Raw genomic sequence first — 9,722 nt, 5'->3', positions numbered from 1 at the left:
CGTTTATATATTTCACATACGAATATACAAATATGGCAAATATATTACAAATTCTGTATTTATTCATTTAAGAATTTTTCAGAACTCCATTAATATATTTCGCTTGCCAATATATAAACATGGTAATTTATTATGATTTTTTTCTCATAAATCGTCTACAAATAGATAGGGTAAGCATATACAAATTTCTAGATTTATATAATCAGAAATCGAATTATACAAATTTTGGTTTTATACAAATCAAGCGAATTATACAAATTAGACGAATAACAAGAAATGAGAAAACTATAACCACAAATTATAATTTTCTTAAACTGTAGCTATAATACCTAATATAAGCTGAATATTTACTATTCTGCATAATTTTTTTTCAATTAAATACCACTTTATGGACACTAGAATAAGTCAGTGAACAATTTAATATGGTGGCCAAGAGATCTGGTGATTGAAAAAAATAAAAATAAATTTGAGAGGGACAAAGCTGGTGAAGAAGGATCCATATGGTCCACTTTGCTGTATTATTAGTAGCATATAATTTATTATATGAATTTAATTAAAGAGAGCAAGCTGTGTTCTGAGTCTTTTGTTGTGAAAATATAGAGGGCATGTGGATGCATTTCTGTACACATGTTTAGTCTTTACTATATCCTACACTATTTAATACCCCTTCCCCACCTTCACTCGGGACGGATCTAGGAGAAGGTAAGAGTGTTTCTAATCTGAATTTCTCGATAAGAAAAATATACAATTTATATAATTTTGAGATTTTAAGTTTAAATATCAAACATTAATTTATTATTGAAAATCATAAATTCGTCACTATTCCACTCCAAACGAGAGTGTTCCTAATCTGAATCTCTCGATAAAAAAAATATATAATTTTGAGATTTTAAGTTTAAATATCAATAATTACTCTATTATTGAAAATCATGAATTCGCCACTGCCCCATCCCACCCCACCTTCACCCTCCTCTATAATATGATTTTCATATAACTTTGGAATGTTTCTCTTTTAATCTATGCCTACATTGGCCTTTTAAAGGTTTACTTGCTAGTGTTATTCATATTCAATTTGTTTGGATGGTTATTACTTATTGTATAGTGTGTATTTTTTTTGTTTTTTTGTTATTTAGTTTTATTGTGTGGGTAAAGTCATAATTATATAATAATTTTTATTTAATTTATTTATCTAATTTTAATTTGATATATAATTTTAAAAAATAAAGCCAAAAAATTGACAGCATAGTTCTAATAGATCACCAAAAATTGAACGATCTTCAAAAGTTTATTACAAACTGTCCCAAAAAATTACCATCATTATGAATTTATTAATACAAATTATCTGAGCAAATCATCATTCAAATTTAGTATAAATTGTGATATTTGAAATATATCATTCAAATTTTTTGACGATCCACAAAAAGTTATCAGAAATTTCAATAACGCGTTTTTATTTCAAAATTAATTCATGTTTGTCAATATGAAGTCTAAATGACTTCAAATATAATATCCTAACATTCTAATTACCAATTTCAAACAATTTCTTATTATATGATTCAATAGAAAATAACCCCTAGTAATACTCTTTCTCTCTCATTTGACTAAACAGAACCTTAAATACAGTAAAATAGATTAGACATCATAATCATCTTCATCATCATTAATTACATTTCCTTAAGTTTTGGTTACAAAATTACTACTGTCACTCATTATAATAAGCAACTCAATGATTGTGGTACAGTACTGAAACTGCTTTACTTTTAATTGGAGTTCTGCATATGAAGATAATTTTATTGAAAGCGCCATTCTCGAATGGGTCATACCATGCATGATCTTAATTGGAACTTCAATATGAACTTCGAAAAAAAAAACAGTTCGTTAGTAAAGTTACAAACACACCCCCGCCCCCACCCCCACCCCCACCCCACCAAATTGGGTCCCACTTACACCTTTACCCCACCCCCCTCATCATAGTCCTCCACCTCTTGCTCTCTCAAAAAGATCAATCAAATCCATCTGTCTCTTGTGCATTACGCGTTGAACTTTCAAACATTTTTTTTCTTCCCATTTTACCCCTCTTTGTCTTTGTCAAATCCTTAGTTATTCAACTCTCATGTTAATTGATTCTGTGATCCACCCCCACTAACAGCTCAACATTGAGAGAAACCCCATTATACATTAACTTGGGTTTCTCTCAAACAAGGAAAAGAATCTACCTACTACCCCCTCACCCCCACCCCCCACACATAAAAAGAATTAATTTTTCTACAAAATGTGTATTTGTACCTCATTTTCTGTCATTCTTTAAGTTAAAAGGGGGAAAGGGGGAAAAGGGGTTGTTGTTTCTTGTATTGGGTGTTCAAGAACCCATTTTTCTTGATGTGTAGAGTAATGGGGTTTTGGGTATGTTGATAAGTGAAGTGGGTTTGTCTTTCTTGTTTTGAAGTTGATTTTTTGGTAATGGATACTAAAGGGAGACTTATTGCTGGTTCACATAATAGGAATGAGTTTGTTCTCATCAATGCTGATGAAGTTGGAAGAGTAAGTGCTATAAAAATCCAATCTTTTTTCATTTTTAGTCTATAATTGCACCTCCATAGTGAGTTAATTCAAGAGATTTGAGGATCTGGTGTGACTTTTTGTGTCGGTGGTAGTGTTCTTGACCTTTTTCAAGTTGCCTATTTCCTTTTTATGTGCTAAAGTTTACTTCTTTTTGTAAATCCCTTATTTCCTCTTCTTTGTTTTGCTTTGTTATGACTTATGACTCTACAAAATTGGATCTTTCAGCTCATGTTAATTAGTGGTAGTAATTTCCATTAGCTACTAGGTTATTGAAATGTTAAATGTGGATGTGAATTCAAAGTATGGAACTTTTTGATCTGATGAGTTCAATCTCTTGTTTTTGCTGTTGGTTGATTGCAGGTAACTTCTGTGAAAGAATTGAGTGGGCAGATTTGCCAGATTTGTGGAGATGAGCTCGAAATAACGGTAGATGGGGAGCCATTTGTTGCTTGCAATGAATGTGCATTTCCTGTTTGCAGACCTTGCTATGAGTATGAAAGGAGAGAGGGGAATCAAGCTTGTCCTCAATGTAAAACTAGGTATAAGCGAATTAGAGGAAGTCCTCGAGTTGAAGGGGATGATGAAGAAGATGAATTTGATGATCTAGACAATGAGTTTGACCCTCATCAAACTGCTGAAGCTGCCCTTTCAGCTCGCCTTAACGTTGGCCGGGGGAATCCTAATGCTTCTGGATATGCTACCCAATCAGAGATGGATCCTGCTGCCCTTGGCACAGAGATCCCTCTTCTTACTTATGGTCAAGAGGTAATGATACAAGATTTGTTATAATGGTGTTCATAATTTTGCTAGTTTTTACATAAATAATTAGTTTATTGTTTCGCAGGAGGATGGAATTTCAGCTGACAAACATGCTCTTATAGTCCCACCATTTATGAGTCGTGGGAAGAGAGTTCATCCAGTCTCGGATTCCTCCATGTCTTGTAAGTTAAATCAGAATTTCTTGTTATAATTCTTTGACCAATTTGTGAACTCTAAGAGGCTTAATGTGGCTGGTGTTTGCAGTTCCTCCTCGCCCCATGGATCCTAAGAAAGACCTGGCAGTTTATGGGTATGGAAGTGTTGCGTGGAAGGAAAGAATGGAAGACTGGAAGAAAAAACAGAACGATAAATTACTGATGATTAAGCACGAAGGAGGTGGTGGTAACAATGATGGAGATGAGCTGGATCCTGACTTGCCCAAGTAAGTTTCATTTTCTTTTATTTTGTTAATCTCTTAAGTGAGTCCCGATGATACGATTTGTTTGTTTTATTCTTGGCAATGGTAATTTGACTTAGCAAGTGCACACTGCTTGTAGCATTCTGAGTGATTATGTGCAAAAAACAGTAGCGGAGTTTGGAATTTTAGGTGTCAAAATATGAAAAAATAGACACATGTAAAAAGTAAGGGGAGTCAACATATAGTATTTATACATAAATCTAAAATTTTAATCTAGCTAAACATTGTAATTTTCCGACAAAGGGGTGTTAATTGACACCCCTTAGCATGAAGTGGCTCCGCCACTGGACAAAGAAATGTCATGGTGTTGGTAGTTTAGTATGCAGCCAAAGGGTTGGTATCATGTTTATCTTTTGAGGTCTTGCGTATAGAGACAACCTGTTTCTTAAGTCATGGAATTTGGGACCTTTCAAGATGACATCTTAGGCTCTATCCAAGTTTTGGAATCTTCCAAAATTAGTTAACATTATCACAAGTACATATATGGAAATAACAGCTGTTCTAAGTGGCGATAAAATTTAAAAATAACGGATGCCCCTCCATAGGTGTTGGTTTGGTTGGATTGTTTGACAACTCGTATGTCCTTTCTTATTCATCAAATCAAATCTCCACACTAGTGTGACTTGTTCTGCTGGTCCCCACTCTTGTAGGAGGACCCAGTGCTGATTTGGACAAAATATAAACTGAGCATATTTAACTTATTATTTATTGGGCTTTGATCAAAAGCTATAAAGCGGATGCGAGTCTCAACTATCAAGTAAAAGAAAATGGAAAAGTAAGGGCGTGTTTGGTTGAATGAAAATGTTCTCCATGTTATCTTGGAAAATAAGTGGATTTCTTACTTATTTTATAGTTTTGGTAAGTAAAAATTTATCCCAAGAGCATTGTATATAATCTAGTAAAACACTATGGAGGTGAGATGGAGTTGGGAATGGGGGTTCTGGGGTGGGGTGCTCAAGGGGGAGGGTTGGTGACGTTGGATGGGTGGGGATGAGACAAGAAACTTCGAATGTCACTTATGAAACTTGTTTATCCTAAAAAAAAAACTTGTTTTCCTTACTTCCATTTGGGATGTTAATTCTCCTTATTTTTTAAGGAACTTATTTTCCAAGAGAAAATGTTTTAAAACATTATGACCAGCCAAACATGGGAAACACACCCTAAGTGAAAGAATGTTGTAGGATTAGTTGGGAACACAGGTGTGATTTGGGGGCACAAACCGTTTAGTTTAAAGAGTCTTTGCTTTAATTTTATTTTGTTTAGTTAGATTAGTAAGAAAAAAGGAATTAAGGAGAAGAGATGGAAACCATGATATCTGCTGTTACCTTTGTCAAAAAAAATAAATATAAATTCTGCTACTTTAGTAAATTCATACCTTCTTGTTTTTCCTTGATTGCCCTTTATGAGCTGCACTTTCCCTTTAGAAACAAATTCTGCTAGTTTGATACTATGAACCAAACATTGTTCAAGAAATGCATAGTACTAAATAAAATAGGAATCACTAATCGATGTACTAGAATCCTTGTATTATAATCTGTGTGGAATGGTTAATGTAATAGGATGAAAGCATGGGAGATCAGGGTAATCACTATGTGAATTTTTCCCATTTGCCTAAAGCCTTGTTGGACAGAGTTATGAAGTATCTTTGTTGTTGGGAGGATCAGGTACCTGGTGAAATAGTTGAGGTGCCTACAAGCTAGTTTTGACATCGATTTCTTAAAAAAATAGAATACACATTTTACACAGGCTTTTTGATAAACTATCCATTGGAGCCGTTTGAAATAGGCAAAAATCATGCATTGTGGGGACATACACTTTCTCCCTCTCAATATCTTGTTTTCTCTTGATTGTTCTTTAAGTACTAAATGTTCCATGCTCATTTGTTCTAGTGAGGACCTTTTGTATTCTAAATGATTTTTAGTGCTTTATTTGGATGTTTTTCGGAATCTTGAGATTTATCTCTCTTCCTATAACCACATTGCAGGATGGATGAAGGCAGACAACCGCTTTCAAGAAAGATGCCTATTGCTTCTAGCAAGCTAAGCCCATACAGATTAGTCATTTTACTTCGACTTGTAATTCTTGGGCTCTTTTTCCACTATAGAATATTGCATCCTGTCCATGATGCTATTGGATTGTGGTTGACATCTATTATATGTGAAATATGGTTTGCCGTATCCTGGATATTTGATCAGTTCCCAAAATGGGTTCCCATTCAGCGAGAGACATACCTAGATAGGTTATCATTGAGGTATACATTTTTTATGGCATGCAATGTGTAAATTAATGTCTTGAGTCGTCCTAACCTGTTCTTTGCCGTATATTTTTCTCAGGTATGAGAAAGAAGGGAAGCCTTCTGAGTTAGCCCACATTGATGTTTTTGTTAGTACAGTGGATCCTTTGAAAGAGCCTCCACTTATTACTGCAAATACTGTTCTCTCCATTCTTGCTGTGGATTATCCGGTGGATAAGGTTTCATGCTATGTCTCTGACGATGGTGCTGCCATGCTTACTTTTGAGGCACTCTCTGAAACATCTGAGTTTGCAAGGAAATGGGTCCCATTCTGCAAGAAATTCAGCATAGAGCCTCGAGCCCCGGAGTGGTATTTTGCTCAGAAGGTTGATTATTTGAAGAACACAGTAAATCCATCATTTGTGAGGGAACGCCGTGCCATGAAGGTGTGCAAGTTGTTTAATTTTTTGTTCTGCTTCCTCGTTTTCCAGGTGTATGGATATGATTGTTAATTACTATTGATGGAGACAAACTTGGTACCCTTTTTTGGTGCAGAGAGACTATGAAGAATTTAAGGTTCGGATAAATGGATTGGTTTCCATTGCACAAAAGGTTCCTGAGGATGGTTGGACCATGCAAGACGGAACTCCTTGGCCAGGAAACAATGTTAGGGATCATCCAGGAATGATTCAGGTTTTGTTTGCTCTCTTTCATAATCCAATTTCAAGGGGAAAATTTAAGATTTTAAAATTGTGAACTAACCTGTTTCATTTCTTTACTCAGGTCTTTCTAGGCCATGATGGTGTCCGTGATATTGAAGGGAAGGTACTTCCTCGCCTTATTTATGTTTCTCGTGAGAAGAGGCCAGGATTTGATCACCACAAAAAGGCTGGTGCCATGAATGCGTTGGTAAGTCGTCTTCCATTTTCTTCTTTTTTCCTGAAAATATAGCCTTAGACTAAATCCTATTGATTCACTTTGAAACGTGTGATTGTAGATGCGGGTGTCAGCGGTCATCTCAAATGCTCCTTATTTACTCAATGTGGATTGTGATCACTATATAAATAACAGTAAGGCACTGCGAGAAGCTATGTGCTTTATGATGGACCCCACTTCAGGAAAGAAAATATGCTACGTACAATTTCCTCAGAGATTTGATGGCATTGATCGACATGATAGATACTCAAATCGCAATGTGGTCTTCTTTGATGTGCGTAAAATGCCTTTTAGTTATGTTATGCAATGTTTCACAGATCCATACCTTATTATCTGTTTATGCTTGTGCGTATGGATATGATATGCATCCTTAGCTACCTTACTGAAGCTCATTCTATGCTTTTGGGACAGATAAACATGAAAGGACTTGATGGGATCCAGGGTCCAATTTATGTGGGAACTGGATGTGTCTTCAGGAGGCAAGCGCTTTATGGATATGATGCTCCAAAGAAGGCAAAACCTCCAGGAAAAACATGCAATTGTTGGCCGAACTGGTGTTGCTTTTGTTGTAAATCTCGAAAGAAGCATAAGAAGGGGAAAACGACCAACGATAAAAAGAAGATAAAAGGAAAGGATGCTTCAACTCAGGTTCATGCTCTTGAGAATATCGAGGAAGGAATCGAAGGTAAGAAAGAGGAACTTTGATAGTTGATTTTGGATTAATTTTCTACTTGCATATTTGGTAGTAATTATTATCATTACAAAATAACTTCCTCTTTGCTTACTTCTACAGTATGTTAATTCCCTTGTTCATGCTAGAGCTTTTTGAGATATATGTTTGTGTATCATTTGCTAACTAGCTATGTGATGCAGGAATTGATAGTGAAAAAGCTTCCCTCATGCCGCAAATAAAACTCGAGAAGAAATTTGGACAATCACCAGTATTTGTTGCTTCAACACTACTAGAAGATGGTGGTATTCCTCCAGGAGCATCGTCAGCATCTCTCCTGAAAGAAGCCATCCATGTTATTAGTTGTGGTTATGAAGACAAAACAGAATGGGGTAAAGAGGTAAACGGACCTGCTTAATTTCTAACCTTTTAGATTTGTTTGCATTTTCTGTTTGAGCTCACTTTTCATGTTTTACTTTTACCAGGTTGGATGGATTTATGGATCAGTTACTGAAGATATCTTAACTGGGTTCAAGATGCACTGCCATGGTTGGAGGTCTGTGTATTGTATGCCCAAAAGGCCTGCATTCAAAGGGTCCGCTCCTATCAATCTTTCAGATCGTTTGCATCAGGTTCTGCGGTGGGCCTTGGGATCTGTTGAGATTTTCTTTAGTAGACATTGTCCCATTTGGTATGGATATGGGTGTGGTCTTAAACCATTGGAGCGGTTTTCGTACATAAACTCAATTGTCTATCCATTGACTGCCCTCCCTCTGATTGCATATTGTACATTGCCAGCCATCTGTTTGCTTACTGGGAATTTCATTGTTCCAGAGGTAAGGCTTCCCCTTTATCCGTTCCTGTTATTAACTTCTTTGATCATAAACAAAACATCATAACCTTTTATTCAACTCATCTCATGGACTTTTGCTGACTATTTTTTTACTGTCTGCAGCTTACCAACTATGCTAGCATTGTGTTCATGGCCCTTTTTATATCAATTGCTGCCACTACTATTCTGGAGATACGATGGGGAGGTGTTGGCATCGACGACATGTGGAGAAATGAGCAATTTTGGGTTATTGGTGGTGTTTCATCCCACTTCTTTGCTCTTCTCCAAGGTCTTCTTAAAGTTTTGGCTGGTGTCAACACAAGTTTTACCGTCACATCAAAAGCAGCAGATGATGGGGAGTTTTCTGAGCTTTACGTCTTCAAGTGGACATCCTTGTTGATCCCCCCATTGACCTTGTTGATTATGAACATCATAGGAGTTGTCGTTGGAGTTTCAGATGCAATCAATAACGGGTATGAGTCATGGGGTCCTTTATTTGGAAAGCTTTTCTTCGCCTTATGGGTCATTGTTCATTTGTACCCCTTCCTCAAAGGTATGATGGGGAAACAAAGCAACGTTCCTACTATCATTATTGTGTGGTCTATCCTTCTAGCTTCTATCCTTTCGTTATTGTGGGTCCGAATCAACCCATTCTTGTCAAGAGGTGGACTCTCGTTAGAAGTATGTGGGTTGGACTGCAACTAAGAACAAGCAAAATAGAGACACATAAATGGCTCTAGTGTATATGAGAACGGAAAGTTCATATCGTGGGGAGAACTTCAATCCCCTAACACTGTTGTTTGATCATCAATGAAATGTGAGGAAGAGCTCGTGATGGTTTTGTATAGATTAAAATGCAGGTAGCAGCAGCAGCAGACACATTGATATTCGTTTTGCAAAGTGTTTCTTGATTCTTTTTTGATACGTTTTTGGGATTTGTGGCTTGTATCCTGTCGAGTTTCAATATGTGCAATCCCAATAGAACATAAGATTATTTGTCATAAGTTATATCCCCTTCTCAATAAGGGATTTCACACTGAAAAATGTTTATTTTGCCATTACTCGTGTACCGCGGTTGCCATCTGAAAGGAAGTGTTATTGGATTCTGATGTTTTGTTCTGTTATCTTGTAGTCGATGGTGTGAACTGGGAAACGTTTCGATTGTTGCGTAAAATCTGTTTGTTTATGAACTATGGTATTAGTACTGGCCTATGTAGTTCAATGTGATTCTTGAATGTCTTGCAAAGACAGT

General features: G+C 36.2%; 1 protein-coding gene across 1 annotated transcript; it reads left to right on the top strand.

Moving 5' to 3' along the window:
• Positions 1 to 2,223: 2,223 nt before the first annotated feature.
• Positions 2,224 to 9,531, top strand: LOC125861221 (cellulose synthase A catalytic subunit 2 [UDP-forming]-like). Its single transcript, XM_049541165.1, has 13 exons — positions 2,224 to 2,541; positions 2,923 to 3,327; positions 3,407 to 3,503; positions 3,586 to 3,763; positions 5,784 to 6,050; positions 6,133 to 6,478; positions 6,588 to 6,725; positions 6,816 to 6,941; positions 7,030 to 7,242; positions 7,380 to 7,653; positions 7,842 to 8,038; positions 8,124 to 8,474; positions 8,594 to 9,531. The coding sequence occupies exons 1-13, from the start codon at positions 2,461 to 2,463 to the stop codon at positions 9,173 to 9,175; spliced, it is 3,255 nt and encodes a 1,084-aa protein (XP_049397122.1). The 5' UTR covers positions 2,224 to 2,460; the 3' UTR covers positions 9,176 to 9,531.
• Positions 9,532 to 9,722: the final 191 nt, after the last annotated feature.

Source organism: Solanum stenotomum, chromosome 4 (genome assembly GCF_019186545.1).
Source record: "Solanum stenotomum isolate F172 chromosome 4, ASM1918654v1, whole genome shotgun sequence".
Lineage (NCBI taxonomy): Eukaryota > Viridiplantae > Streptophyta > Magnoliopsida > Solanales > Solanaceae > Solanum > Solanum stenotomum.
The sequence above is the reverse complement of the archived record's forward strand: the minus strand, read 5'-3'. Positions and strand labels throughout refer to the sequence as shown.

What these genes read in the sequence shown, in the direction of transcription:
- LOC125861221 (XM_049541165.1), top strand. Translation starts at nt 2,461, where the DNA reads ATGGATACTAAAGGGAGACTTATTGCTGGTTCACATAATAGGAATGAG. An exon ending in TTCTTACTTATGGTCAAGAG is followed by an intron (nt 3,328 to 3,406) that starts GTAATGATACAA and finishes ATTGTTTCGCAG; the next exon opens with GAGGATGGAATTTCAGCTGA. An exon ending in ATCATCCAGGAATGATTCAG is followed by an intron (nt 6,726 to 6,815) that starts GTTTTGTTTGCT and finishes TTCTTTACTCAG; the next exon opens with GTCTTTCTAGGCCATGATGG.